Source organism: Pseudorasbora parva, chromosome 2 (genome assembly GCF_024679245.1).
Source record: "Pseudorasbora parva isolate DD20220531a chromosome 2, ASM2467924v1, whole genome shotgun sequence".
In the NCBI taxonomy this organism is placed as follows: Eukaryota; Metazoa; Chordata; class Actinopteri; order Cypriniformes; family Gobionidae; genus Pseudorasbora; species Pseudorasbora parva.
The window spans coordinates 8,287,369-8,302,510 of record NC_090173.1 but is presented as its reverse complement, the minus strand read 5'-3'; the positions used below and the strand labels follow the sequence as shown (position 1 = coordinate 8,302,510).

General features: G+C 40.7%; 1 protein-coding gene across 1 annotated transcript; it reads right to left on the bottom strand.

The window, feature by feature from the left end:
- Positions 1-12,472: 12,472 nt before the first annotated feature.
- Positions 12,473-14,735, bottom strand: LOC137049920 (prostate stem cell antigen-like). Its single transcript, XM_067428666.1, has 4 exons — positions 14,648-14,735; positions 14,445-14,564; positions 14,185-14,310; positions 12,473-12,564 (listed from the first exon to the last, which is right to left on the bottom strand). The coding sequence occupies exons 1-4, from the start codon at positions 14,694-14,696 to the stop codon at positions 12,497-12,499; spliced, it is 363 nt and encodes a 120-aa protein (XP_067284767.1). The 5' UTR covers positions 14,697-14,735; the 3' UTR covers positions 12,473-12,496.
- Positions 14,736-15,142: the final 407 nt, after the last annotated feature.

Here is a 15,142-nt window from a genome sequence, read left to right as displayed (position 1 = left end):
ACACATGTGACAAATGTAGACCAGATCAGCATCACACGTGCCAGATGTGGACCAGATTTGCATTACACATGTGTCAGATGTGGACCAGATCAGCATTACACGTGACGGATGTAGACCAGATCAGCATTACACATGCCAGATGTGGACCAGATCAGCATTACACATGTCCCAGACATGGACCAGATCAGCATTACATGTGCCAGATGTGGACCAGATCAGCATTACACATGTGCCAGATGTGGGCCAGATCAGCATTACACACGTGCCAGATGGGGACCAGATCAGCATTACACATGTGCCAGATGTGGACCAGATCAGCATTACACATGTGCCAGATGTGGACCAGATTTGCATTACACATGTGTCAAATGTGGACCAGATCAGCATTACGCGTGCCAGATGTGGACCAGATCAGAATTACACATGTGCCAGATGTGGGGCAGATCAGCATTACACGTGCCAAATGTGGACCATTTCAGCATTACACGTGCCAGATGTGGAACCAGATCAGCATCACACATGTCCCAGATGTGGGCCAGATCACCATTTCACATGTGCCAGATGTGAACCAGATCGCCATTACACACGTCCCAGATGTGGAACCAGATCAGCATTACACACGTACCAGATGTGGGCCAGAGCAGCATTACACGTGCAAGATGTGGGCCAGAGCAGCATTACACACGTTCCAGATGTGGACCAGATCAGCATTAAGCATGTGCCAGATGTTTACCATATCAGCATTACTTATGTGCCAGATGTGGACCAGATCAGCATTACACATGTGCCAGATGTGGACCAGATCAGCATTACATGTGTCAGATGTGTACCCAGATCAGCATTACACATGTGCCAGATGTGGGCCAGATCAGGATTACACATGTGACAGATGTAGACCAGATCAGCATCACACATGTGCCAGATGTGGACTAGATTTGCATTACACATGTGCCAGACATGGGGCAGATCAGCATTACACATGTGACAGATGTAGACCAGATCAGCATTACACATGCCAGATGTGGACCAGATCAGCATTACACATGTCCCAGACATGGACCAGATCAGCATTACACGTGCCAGATGTGGACCAGATCAGCATTACACATGTGCCAGATGTGGGCCAGATCAGCATTACACACGTGCCAGGTGGGGACCAGATCAGCATTACACATGTGCCAGATGTGGACCAGATCAGCATTACACATGTGCCAGATGTGGACCAGATATGCATTACACATGTGTCAAATGTGGAACAGATCAGCATTACGCGTGCCAGATGTGGACCAGATCAGAATTACACATGTGCCAGATGTGGGGCAGATCAGCATTACACATGCCAAATGTGGACCATTTCAGCATTACACGTGCCAGATGTGGAACCAGATTAGCATCACACATGTGCCAGATGTGGGCCAGATCACCATTTCACATGTGCCAGATGTGAACCAGATCGCCATTACACACGTGCCAGATGTGTACCCAGATCAGCATTACACGTCCCAGATGTGGGCCAGATCAGCATTACACATGTGCCAGATGTAGACCAGATCAGCACTACACGTGCCAGATGTGGACCAGATCAGCATTACACATGTGCCAGACGTGGGGCAGTCAGCATTACACGTTAAAAATGGGGAGTTAAAAATAGATCAGGTCAATTGGGCACAGTAACATGACACATAATATCTAAGTTCATAAGCAGATTTGAGACAGCAATTCTACTACTACTTGTGAAGAAAAAAAAAAATATTGTTTCAATACAGTCCACTGAAACGATCAGTTGCAAATGTACAATAAATGTAACAGAAAATACAATCAGGGCTGTTTGTTATGAAAAATAAAATATATGTCTCCCCAAACAATTCAAAAAGTATTTTCCTTATGTTTTTAGGTGCCTTTTTTTAGTTGTCTCTTTTTTCAAGAAAAAGTCAGATCCTTTAGGGGGAAAAACAATCTTGAAGAGTGCAAAAAATATTGCACCTGACTTTGCACAGTGTCTGTGCGAGAAGGTTCATTGGGGGAAACGCATATTTGTGTGAAGGGAATAGTACTACTGGCAATGGGTCGACTCTGGAGAGGCAAACAGGTCTACCTGTGCCGCTCTGAAAAAGCCCCATATCCACTGGACCATCTGGGGATGGAGTTGCCACTTTCCTGGAGGTGTCGGCTGCCATGAGAGTTCGTCGGCTGTTAGGTTGAGCGCACCTGGGAAGTGAATGGCGTGAAACGACCTCAGATGCTTCTGACTCCAAAGGAAGAGATGGCGGAGGAGTCAGAGTAACAGCCACAGTGCTGTCCATGCATATCAGGTCGCGCCTGCTCTGTAGCGGGCTTTTTGAGGCGGCCCAGAGCAAGATGTACTGCCAGTAACTCTAGGCATTTGATATGCCAATGAAGTTGGGGTCCCATTCACAAACGCGAAAACTGCATGCCCGTTGTACGTGGGCCCCAGCCGGATGAGGCATCCATGAAGACCACATCATGCCTCGACACCTGTTCTAAGGGGACTCCCGCCGGTAGAAATAAAGGGTCCAACCACAGGTTGAAGGTTTGGCAACAATACGGGCTAACTGGGAGCAAGTACCTGCCACGTCTGCTCTGCCACACCCATCTCGGGACTTGGCTGTGAAACCAGTACTGAAGCAGTCTCATATCCAGCAATCCGAGCGCCGTTACCGCGGCCTCAGATACCATATGCCCCAGGAGCCTCTGAAAACATTTCAGTGGGACCGCTGTCCTGCCTTTGAACGTATTCAAGCAGTTCAGCACTGAATGGACTCTCTCCTCTGTGAGGTGCGCTGTCGGGTTGACCGAATCCAGCTCCATACCGAGATAAGAGATCCTCTGTGTGCGACAGAGTTTGCTCTTCTCTCGGTTGACCCGAAGACTCAACAGGCTGAGGTGACAGAGCACCAGGTCCCTGTTTTTGCACAACTCCTCCCGTGACTGGGCCAGTATGAGCCAGTCATCGAGGTAGGTGAGAATCCGAACGCTGCGTTCTCTGATTGGAACAATGGCTGCCTCCGTGTAGGCAAGGCGACAGGGACAGCGTGAAGGGCAGGACTTTGTACTGATATGCCCTCCCCATGAACGCAAAGCATAGAACTGTCCGTGTCTTAGGAGAATGGAGACATGAAAGTACACGTCCTTCAGATCAATCACTGCAAACCAATCTTCGAACCAAAGTTTCTCATTCTGAAGGTAAACTTGTGAGAAATGCAAACCTCAAATAAAGTTTCAAACGGTCATGTATTGATTCATGATTCAGATCGCCAATGTCACGTGATTTCAGCAGTTTGGCAGTTTGACATGCGTTCAATTTGGCAGTTTGGTTGTTCAATCGGCTGATTCGTGACTATTGGAATCTTTATTTGAGGTTTGAAAACAAAGGCAGAAGAGAAGACAATGCTGAATAAATTCGTAGTTTTTGTTATTTTTGGACCCAAATGTATTTCCGATGCTTCAAGAGACTCTAATTAACCCACTGATGTCTCATATGGACTACTGTGATGATGTTTTTATTCCCTTTCTGGACATGGACAGTATAGTGTGCATACGCTCTTGGACTAAATATAAAATATCTTAAACTGTGTCTGAAGATGAACGGAGGTCTTACGGGTGTGGAACGACATTAGGGGGAGGAGTTAATGACATACATTTCTTTTTTGTGTGTGAACTAACCCTTTAAGTGAATTTTAACATTAAAGTATATTTAGTTCACATCAATTGCTTGTCAGTACATTGAGCAGTGCACTTGAACTATATCTTAAAGATACAAGAAGAAATTAATGGGACTGAATTAAAGTCCCACTTAAGTGGTTTAAAAAAAATACTCAAAAGTTCAACTAATTGCATTTAATATGAACATTTGAAATGATGAAAGTACATATAAAATTGTATTAACCAAGGTTTAGATGTTGAAAATGTTTAGTTTGAGGTCACCATGATGGCGATTAGTGTTTGTTTTGGTTGGGCTTGTGACCCTTGAATTTGGTTAAGTTGTTTCTTATTCAGAAACCATTTCTGCATTGATAAAGCATGTCTGTATTAGTGGTCAAATGACTGCATTAGAGTGGTTTAAACAACTGCTTTGTCTGCAGTGTTAACTTATGCAATTGAAGCACTTTTGAAAAGCATTAATCTCTGCTGATGTGATAAAGATCATTGTAACACCATTGTTGCATTTCAGATGCTAAATGTTGATGTCTGTGAATGTATAAAAACACTGTCATTGTTAACTTTCTGTTTCAAACTGGTTTTGTGCACTTTTTTGAAGTGTATCATTTGTACACTCATAGACATCAACATTTGTCATATGAAACACAACAGTGGTGAAATGCTTAATGCCAGCATACAAAACACATGCATGGGTCCCAGTATGCATTGCAGTATGAATAAGTTATGCAGCTGAAATGTTTTTATTGTCACCATGTTTTAGGGTTTGTATGATGAGTGTTGATATCTTAGTGTCTCAATGTATGAACTTTCACATAGTTTGGAACAATCTTACGCAAATCACTTCATGAAGTTTTTTTTTAAATTTGTGATCTTTCCATCAAACTTTAAGTCTAACTTTTTATAGCACTTGGCCATCTTTGTTTATGGCCTCTTTTGCAACTTTTCCCTCACCATAAATAAAAATGATGTTCTAATATAACAATAAAAATGTACTAATATCATTAGTGACTAAAAGTGGTTATTTGTTATTAATAGATTATATTTGTCAGTAATTTTGCCACATACCCAAACATTGAAATTTTGATTTTTAAATACATTGTAAGAATACACACACACACACACACACACACACACACACACACACACACACACACACACACACACACACACACCAAGAATCATCATATGAATATCATATGTGACATGTGACCGCAATTCTGGGAGCCACCACAGTATAAAACTCATTAAGTATGTCACCATTGTTGAGATTCATACGCTGATTCTAAATAAAAAAAATTAAAAAACAGAATACAATTCAGAATATCAAATTATTGCTAAGAAAGTATTGTTGGTGAACATTTATTTAAAACAAATAACCAGTTTTAGTCAGTGAAAAGTTTAGTCAAACATCATTCTTTATGATGATGAAAACATTATCACCTGATAATATTTTGCTTAAGGGTTTCGTTGCTACAAATTATTTATTTTGATAAACGCTATTAAAAAACCCACAAACTCAGATAAGACACCAAGAGTCATACATGGCTGTGCTGGCTAGGAAACAGTAACAGTTAAGGGGTTAATATAACTCGGATTGTATTCATCCGAAAGAAGAATTTCACATGATGGCTTTTCATGCGCTAATTATTATTATTATTTTTTAAAGAATGTTTGAGGAACTTCATATTTTTTAAAACACGCTCTTGTAACATCAAGAAACTGGACATATTTTTTGTTCCCAGAACCAACACTGAATATTTGGAGAACGTACTTCTTATAACAAAAATCTGTTAGCTGGGATGTTTACTACTAGTACATTTACATTATTAGCCTATACTTACTACATAAAGTATACTAAAAAAATGTACTTAAACTTTATTCAGTTTAATAAAATTAACTTGAGGTTTACTTTTTTATATACATATGGGTATGAAATATGCTTCTTTTAATTGTTTTGCTAGATCTTATTGTTTTGTTTATGGTTATTTGTAAAAGAAACTTAAGTGATAACATTTTGAGATATTTATGTAAAATTACTCTTTTACAAAGTTATTTAAGTCAACCGCGTTGGTTGACTGAAATAGCTTTGTAAAAGAGTAATTTTATATTTAATTGGGCTCAAATCACTCTTCATGAGTGATTTGAGCCCAATTAGATAAAATGAATAGAAATTATTTTACCTGGGGTGAAATGCTGCTGCAGAGCAAACTTAGGGAGATTCAGAGTTCAGCGATGCTCAACTGAAGCTCTCACAATCTCATCAGCCAGCATTAATACGAGTGGGTGGACTGATGAAGCCATGTTATCTCTAAACATCTTAAACCAGTTTTTCATATTCATATATGATTCAGATTTTTTTACAATACAAGGCAGTAACAATCCCAAAATTTTCCAAAAATGTTGTATGTGTCAAAACTTTTAGAGCTTTTTTTATTCAAGGTACTGTTAATTTCTACATATTTAATGCGATAAATCATCTAATGTATTGCAAATAATAGTATATATTATTAAATAACATTTTATTTCTGAAAAAGAAATTGTAAAAGAAAAATTTTGATTTACACATGCTGTGTAATACACATAAATGTTTATGTGTAAGTGTGCAAAACTGTGTTTTTATTTTATTGATATAAAGAATGGAATAAATAAAAAGAGTCCTCTGACGTAAGCCGTGCTTATTTGTCTAGTCAAACAACATTGTTCAGTTCAATAGTCAACATTGTTATAATTTTATTCATTCCCATGCTTGGTTCAATACAACATTAGTATAAAGTGTAGAAATACGTTCACAAGTAAAACAATTACCATTATAGATTATTTATCTGTAAAAATGAATCCAAACAATGAACGATAAAATGTGATCGGTTTTATAACGAGTTTAAAAGGATTTCTAATTTCTAGCAGCAAGATCCAAAAGTGTGATAAGATTTGCGGCTCATTTGAATTAGAGAATTTACTATAGATAAAGCTAAACATCTAAATCAGCCATGCAATCTAAAAACACTGACAAGGGGAAGAACAAAAAAAGTAAAACTGAACAAGTGCACAGTATCGCACGCCACTCATTGCACTCATGACACTGCACTTATCTTAAAATCTCCTAACATGTGCTAACTCATAATTCTACACATGTTCCCAAGTGAAAAAAAAAATAGCTTACTTAAGCACAACTTAATCATATGTACTTTAGTATAACTAAATGTATTTGTGGCACACTATAAATTGTTATACTTAAAGTTTGTTAAACTGGAACAACTAATTATGTACTAAATGCATTTTAGTTGTACAAAAGAAGTGCTTAAGTTCAACTAAAGTTGCATTAAATATACTTATTTGTCCTGAAGTGGAACTATTCAAAGTATACTTAAGTACAATTTAAATATACCCTTGTATAAATGTAGAATTCACTCAGCATAAACTTCAAATGTATAAATGACATTGTAAGAGTGTTGAACACACATTAATATTATAATGATAGTAGGGTGACCAAACGCTCTGTTTTCCCTGGACACGTCCTGTTTTCAAGTCCTGTCCTGGCCATCCTGGTTATTTTATATAAAGTGATGAAAATGTTCTTGGTTTCCATTATTTTTCAGCGGGCCATTATATTGACCGGCACTATGTCAATCTAAAAGTATCTCATTGCTGGGCCGAGTGTCCTGGTTTTGGTAATCAAAGTATGGTCACGCTAACTGATAAAAAACTTCTAGTGATTTTAAAACACATTGCAATGGGAATCCAAGTAAGCTTCAAGTGTACTAATGCCATCATTATAGTGTGCTTCAAATATGCTACAATACAGTTATCTTTATAAATAAAGGCACAGCTTATGAATTTGCCTTTTGCTGACATGTTACAGTCATCTTGCAGTATACCATTAACTTGATTATCCAGCGAACATAATATTAATTGTAGGAACCAGTACACACTGGAATCAAATCCATTTAAAGCTACACTGTGTACCTTTTTTTGTTTATTCTTAGCTAAAAACACTTAGTACTTTAAAAAAAAATATATGTGCTCTTGTATACTTCTTTAAAGTAATAAAGTATTCTCGTAATTTTATAATATACCATTGAAAATACATACGGGTGAGTGTCACGTCACAGAAAAGGGAAAATGGTGCGAGGACTCATGTGCAGGAGAATGATAATTTATTTACAAAATAAAACAAACTCAAAACAACAACCCACGAGGGGGAAAACACATAATAGAATAATAAAAATACAAACTTAAACAAACCAACAGAATCACGGGAAGGACGGAAGATGCAGACATTACACACAAGGATCCAACAACAGACTGACAAACACAAGGAGCTATAAAGGGAAGAAATCAAGAGGGGAATAAGGGAACACAGATGGGGCCAATAAACACTAATCAGAAAACAAGGGGGAGGGATCTGACAATTATACGAGCACATGCTCAACATAACAAAATCCACATGTTTACACAAGACAGGACAGACATGTGACATTACCCCCTCCTTAAGGAGCGGCTACCAGACGCTCCACTAGGGACAGGGATGGGAGAAACAGACCAGGGAGGGACGGACCAGGGCGGGACGGGAGGGACGGACCAGGGCGGGACGGGAGGGACTGACCAGGGCGGGACGGTAGGGACAGGGGAAACAGACAAGGAAGGAACAGACAAGGGAGGGGTAAACAAGGGAGGAACAAGGAAATCAAAAAGTTCCGGAGGCCCTGGTGGCCCACAAAGTTCAGGCACCCAGGGCGGCGGGGTCAGAGCAGGGTGCTGGTTTTGAGCGGGCAGGGCAGGGCGCCGGGGTGGCGCACTCAGAGCAGGACGCCTCAGCGGTGCAGGGAGAGCAGGACGCCAGGGAGGCGCGAGCAGAGCTGGACGCCTGGGAGGCGCGGTGAGAGCTGGACGCCTGGGAGGCGCGGTGAGAGCTGGACGCCTGGGAGGCGCGGTGAGAGCTGGACGCCTGGGAGGCGCGGCGAGAGCTGGACGCCTGGGAGGCGCGGCGAGAGCTGGACGCCTGGGAGGCATCTCCGGCCCAGCGGCGTCCACCGGAATGCGATCCACCAGCACAGGGACCACCGGAACAGGGACCACCGGAACACTATCCACCGGAACAGAGACCACCAGCATCGGGACCACCGGAACACGATCCACCGGTACAGGGACCTCCGGAACACGATCCACCGGAATAGAGACCACCGGAACACGATCCACTGGCACAGGGACCACCGGAACACGATCCACCGGCACAGGGACCACCGGAACACGATCCACCGGCACAGGGACCACCGGAACACGATCCACCGGCACAGGGACCACCGGAACACGATCCACCGGCACAGGGACACCCGGAACATGATCCGCCAGCATTGGGACCACCGGAACACGATCCGCCGGTACTGGGACCACCGGCATAGGGACCACCGGCACAGGGACCACTGGAACTGGGACCACAAGAACAGGCACGGAGGGAGCCTTCCTTTTCCTCCTCCTCTTAGAGACCACCGGAGCTTGGGCCACTGGAACTTGGACCCCCGGAATACGGTCCACCGGCACAGGGACCACCGGCGCTGGAACCACCGGCATGCGATCCACTGGTACTGGGACCACCGGAACAAGAACCATCGGAGTTGTCCAGCCCCTGGTCCTAGAGGGAGTGGAGTCCAGCTGTTCCACAAACTCCCAAAAGTCCGGGGTTCCCATTCTCTCAACCTCCATGAGGCTGAGAGGCATGTCCAGGCAGAGGTTAAACACCTCTGCCTTCTCTGTCTCATTGAGGTACAGGTGATGCACCTTAATAAGGAATTGGCAGGCGAACTCTCTTACACCCGCCCCCTGTTGGCGGATGTATTTAGAGTTCACCTGCTGCATCACCTGTACGCGCCTGGTTAGCTCCATAGTCCAAAGAGCAAACAACAAACAAAACAAAAACAAAAAATCCTTTTGCTGAATCCTCTATGGTTGGATCCTTCTGTCACGTCACAGACAAGGGAAAATGGTGCGAGGACTCATGTGCAGGAGAATGATAATTTATTTACAAAATAAAACATAAACTCAAAACAACAACCCACGAGGGGGAAAACACATAATAGAATAATAAAAATACAAACTTAAACAAACCAACAGAATCACGGGGAGGACGGAAGACGCAGACATTACACACAAGGATCCAACAACAGACTGACAAACACAAGGAGCTATAAAGGGAAGAAATCAAGAGGGGAATAAGGGAACACAGATGGGGCCAATAAACACTAATCAGAAAACAAGGGGGAGGGATCTGACAATTATACGAGCACATGCTCAACATAACAAAACCCACATGTGCACACAAGACAGGACAGACATGTGACAGTAAGGGGTTCGGATGCTGGTCGCCATGTTGCTCCTCCATCCTAAAGTACATTAGCCATAGGGACATACCCGTAAATTCAAGATTCGGCTTTCACGTTTTAACACTCGATGGCACCGTGTCGAATGTGAAGAGGGGGATTGCGTGTTAATCTTGGACTAAATCGGCCACCGTAGGAGTTAAAACGAAATCAGAATTGAGAGGAACAGAAACTATTATTCACTGGATGGTCATTAATCTTTACACCGCTAGATGGGGGAAAATATCACACAGTGTAGCTTTAAATATGGTGAATCACAGATAAAGGTCTCAATATATGTGCAGTAAGCGTTACGAGTGATTAACTTGGAGCTGTTAAAGTAATAAAGCCAGCAGACACGACATTAAATATCATCTGCAGAATGTTTTGCTTCCCTTTTATCTGACATGATGTATAAACTGGCATATAACATTAGTTTATTCTTGCCCACGCAGTAAAACACAGACAGTTCTTTTCGTTGTTGAACGAATGTGAACGTGCAGAATATAGCTTGTGTTTCAGTGCGTGAAGATGGAATAAAAACATGCGTAACGTTTCTCTGCCTATTGTCTCTGCTGCTTCATTCTTAATGCACAGCACAGCTGCTCCCGATGGAAAATGAGGTGAAAGGATTTGGCAGCTATCATATCATTTAAATGTGACGCATGAATTAAAATGATTTACTTTTCATGCAGTTAAAGTTTCTGAATTTATTTGGCATTGTAACTTTTTTAACACACTGTAACACACTGTAAGATCTCAGATGTCATTAATGTTAGACTGTACGATAGTCAAGGTGCGGTAAAAATGGATGCATGCAAGAAAACTTGTCCGGTGTTTTATATCATCAGTGAATGACGCGTTTATTACATGCAGGACTGAAATGCTGGCTACAAAGAAATCTCTAGCTCTCGTTTTGGTCATAGTTTGTCTTGAAAAACGGAGATATTTTACGGTCGTCGTAGGAGAAGTAGCACTGCAGGATTGTGTGCCAAATCTTCTGACACTGCCAGAAGTTCGTCTGAGGTAAAATTTGATCACAGCTCTCATTAATCGGCTGCCGGTGAACATGTCAAACTAAAGAGCAAAGATGTCAGATTTTAGCCTAGGATCAGAGGAATCTTTTAGGATTATCAAGTATAATCTCAAGGCTTGAGATGCAGCGCTGCGCGGGGCTGAGATCTGAGGCTTGGGTGCGACACCCTTAAGAGAGACGAGAGGCTAAAATTGGGTGCGTCTTAATCAGCTCCCTAGTTCAGTAGTGAGGACACTGATCAGGACATACCGGTAAATCAATGGGCTGATCCCTGATCAGTGGCCTGACTACTGACGGAGCAGATTGAGGCGCACGCATTGTGAAGATCGATATTCGTAGCCTGCCTGACACGTTATTTTCACAGACGTCGCATCTCTCATAGACTACAGTAGCCTATTTAAAATAGCACATGCATCCGTTATATTCTCAATTTAATTTACAAAGAAATCCCTGTAAAGTTTTTAGGTTAACTATCGAGGAGACCAGGATTAGTGTGTGTCGCACTGGCATGACTCGCATCGGGCACGTGGCATCAGGTTCACGTGAACAAATCGGTTGAATGAATGATTCAGTGAATGTTAAACTATGTTGTTTTAATGTTAAATTAATCTGAACATTATTTGTAATTGTACCAATTCAGATGCAACTTCTGTGCCATTAATTTTATTGTCAGTGACTGGCATCAGTGTTATAGTGTCTTACTATTCTGATTGTATTTATTAATTAAATATAAGTAATTTCTCAGATAGTAGATGTGGATCTTTTAGATGAATTTAAGGGGTGCTGGTCTGGTCTTGGTCTTGACTCGGTCTCGCCCTGCTTTGGTCTTGGTCTTGTCTTGGTCGCAACCCCACAAAGTCTTGGTCTTGTCTTGGTCTCAACCCCACAAAGTCTTGGTCTTGTCTTGGTCTCAACCCCACAAAGTCTTGGTCTTGTCTTGGTCTCAACCCTACAAGGTCTTGGTCTTGTTTTGGTCTCGGTTGAGGTGCTCTTGACTACAACACTGGCTGGGGTACCTCCAGGCCAGGTTTGAAAACCAAGTATCAACTGTGTACCTTTAAAGATATAGTTATACGTTTTGTTCCCCAAGGAACAAAATTATACCCACACTGTACCTTTTTTTCTGAGATTGTAGGGGGTGGGGGGAGCAATCAAACTTTTGTTCGGACCAGGCAATTGACTCAAGTGTGAAAACACCCTTTGTCTTTGTGGTCTTCTTATATACCCCCACCCATGACTAAATAAATACATTTTCAGTCACTTCCTGAGAGAGATGTTAATTACACATATGTCAAAATTTTATTACAGACGTTTATCACACATTTTAAACCTGCAATGTGTTCTTTAATTCTTTATTACATTTTATAATAATTTAGGACAAACTAAATTGAGTTTATGGTCTGTAGAATCTGAAGTTCAGCTGGCCTCACTGAAACAGGAAGTAGAAGAGCAGAGGAGACAAGAGCAGGAGGAAGCTTCCCTTATACACTCCATCTAAACAAGACAGAAAGGACATTAGTATTAGTTAACACTAGGGCTGCAACTAACGATTATTTTTATAATCGATTAGTTGGTCAATAATTTCTTCGATTAATTGGATTTAAAAACAAAAACAAATTGTATTTTATTGACAAAAAACACTATTCCACATCCTGCCAAGTGCTATCCTTCAAACAAATGTGTCAGCTGGGTGCTATAAACACATACTGTACATAGAGAATATGTCCAAGAATTAACCATAGTTTTACAACAAATAAAACAAGCAACCAATATACTGTATATATATATTAGTTATTCAATGTTAACCACAGATTAACCATAGTTTTGCTTCAATACATAGTTGAACGATTGTATTTGTGTAGAATGGTAATCAATACGCCAAAAAAACATGGTGTTACTGTAATAAAACCATGGATGTTTTCATAAGGGTATATCTGTGCTATACATTATGTGCAAACGTCACTAAGCAAAAGGACGGTTCCCCACGTTAAAATGATGTTAAAGAAAAACAAAAACACAAAACAAACAATCTCAGATTAGATTAGAGGAATGTTTTGCAGCAACACACACATTTGTTATGGACACAGTAATAGTCATTTCTTTATTCTGTAAATAGGATGGGCTATATTTGTATTACACACTGTTATCCCTTAACAGTTACTGCTCTCATAAAAATATTTGAATTACATGTTGACTTTTAAACCTAAATTTTGCTATGAATTAAAAAAATATTTCAGCTAAATGAGTATTTTTGTGCCGAATATTAATGATCTCCCTCTATACTGCATTCTGTTCTGCGTTGCCGTGCCGCTGCTCGTTCAGTGAAGTTTGAAGTTTAAGTTGACACAGACTGTCAGGACGTGCTTTCATGCAAAATAGAAATACTCGTGTGAATTAGTGCCATTTACAGATGAGGATATAACCACTGTTCTCTATGTAGATCTGTGGATATAACTTGTAAAATGAATGTTTTGCACTGTGTAAAGCACATCATAGGGTATATTAAACCAATGCATTCGCTTGAATTTTCATGTTTTGGGCACTTGGATCATTTGGATCATTCCCGCAGCAGGTCGCTCTGTTTCCACTCCACTAATTCTAGATGCATGTTATCCATAGTAATGCATTACTCAGTGCTGTAATTTGGCGAGACTGGTGGAAGTTTTGCGTGCACAGAGGGCAGATCTGATTAATCGATAATGAGAATCGTTGATTTTCATTATCGAGTGTTATCGATTTTATCGACTAGTTGTTGCAGCCCTATTTAACACTATACTACTACTACTTATAATGATAATAATAATAATAATAATAATAATAATAATAATAATAATAATAATAACAATAGTTATGAAAACAGCATGTTCATTGATGACACATTTCTCACAATTTAAAACATTAAAAGCTCTGAAAGTACTACTTGATTAATTCACGAGCAGCTTCTCATTTTCATGCTGCTATAACTTTACACTATTCTTGACTATGTTTGATATTGTGCTGCTTATGAACAATCACTTGTTCATATTGAATTATTATTGTTTATATAATTTCCTCATTTAAAGTTACAGTGGATGAAATCAAAGAGCTAGCGCATTATGAAACAAAGGCCAATACCTGCTGCATTGCAGAGGTCAGTGTCACAGCAGTGGAAAGTCACTGTCTGTGTAATTGACATCCGTTTAGTCAATAGTTCACAGTTAGTGGTGCACCCTTTGACTGTGTAGGACACATCAGAAGACCCTAGGGAAAAAAAGACATAAATGTCCATATCGTAAGATAATAACACCATTTCAAGAGTAGCCGTTAACAAGTATACTTTCTCTCCAGCAGTATGATCACTTTTACAGCAGATTTCCACATCACACTGGACTTACCATCAGATGCTTCCACCTTAGTGGTTGCACAAGAATTATGTGGAAGTGAACAGGTCTCCTCTTTCGCTGCACAGGCACCCGTGATATCAGGTCTGCATGAGTAACACTTGAGAGAATAACCTTACAGACAGAGAAAGACATTGAGTCAGTGCGCAACAGTATGACCTGGAACAATACATGTCAATACTTGCAGTTTTTTGTACCTCCAGTGAGAAAAATTAAAAGAAGAACGAAAGAGACTCGCAGATCCATCTTATGTGAGGAACTGAATGAATGATGAGAAATAATGCTTCAATTTCTTTTATATCTGTTCAGAAAGGGAAGGGTTTAATAAGGACTCTTTATGAAGGCCGCTTTAGGCTTTATGACAGGTACTGCTAAAGGGACTTTGAGCGTTCATCAGGGTGGGGCTCATTTGTGAAAACTAAGAATGAGTTTACACATTTGTGTCCTGATATTTCACAAAAACAAACACACACACACACACACACACACACACACACACACGCACACACACACACACACACACACACACACACACACACGTTGGTCTATGTGGTTTACAAGGACTCTCCATAGGCGTAATGGTTTTTATACCTTACAAACCGTATTTTCTATCCCCCTACACTGCCACTGCCCCTAAACCTACCCATCACAGGAAACATTCTGCATTTTTACTTACTAAATTATGTTTTTTT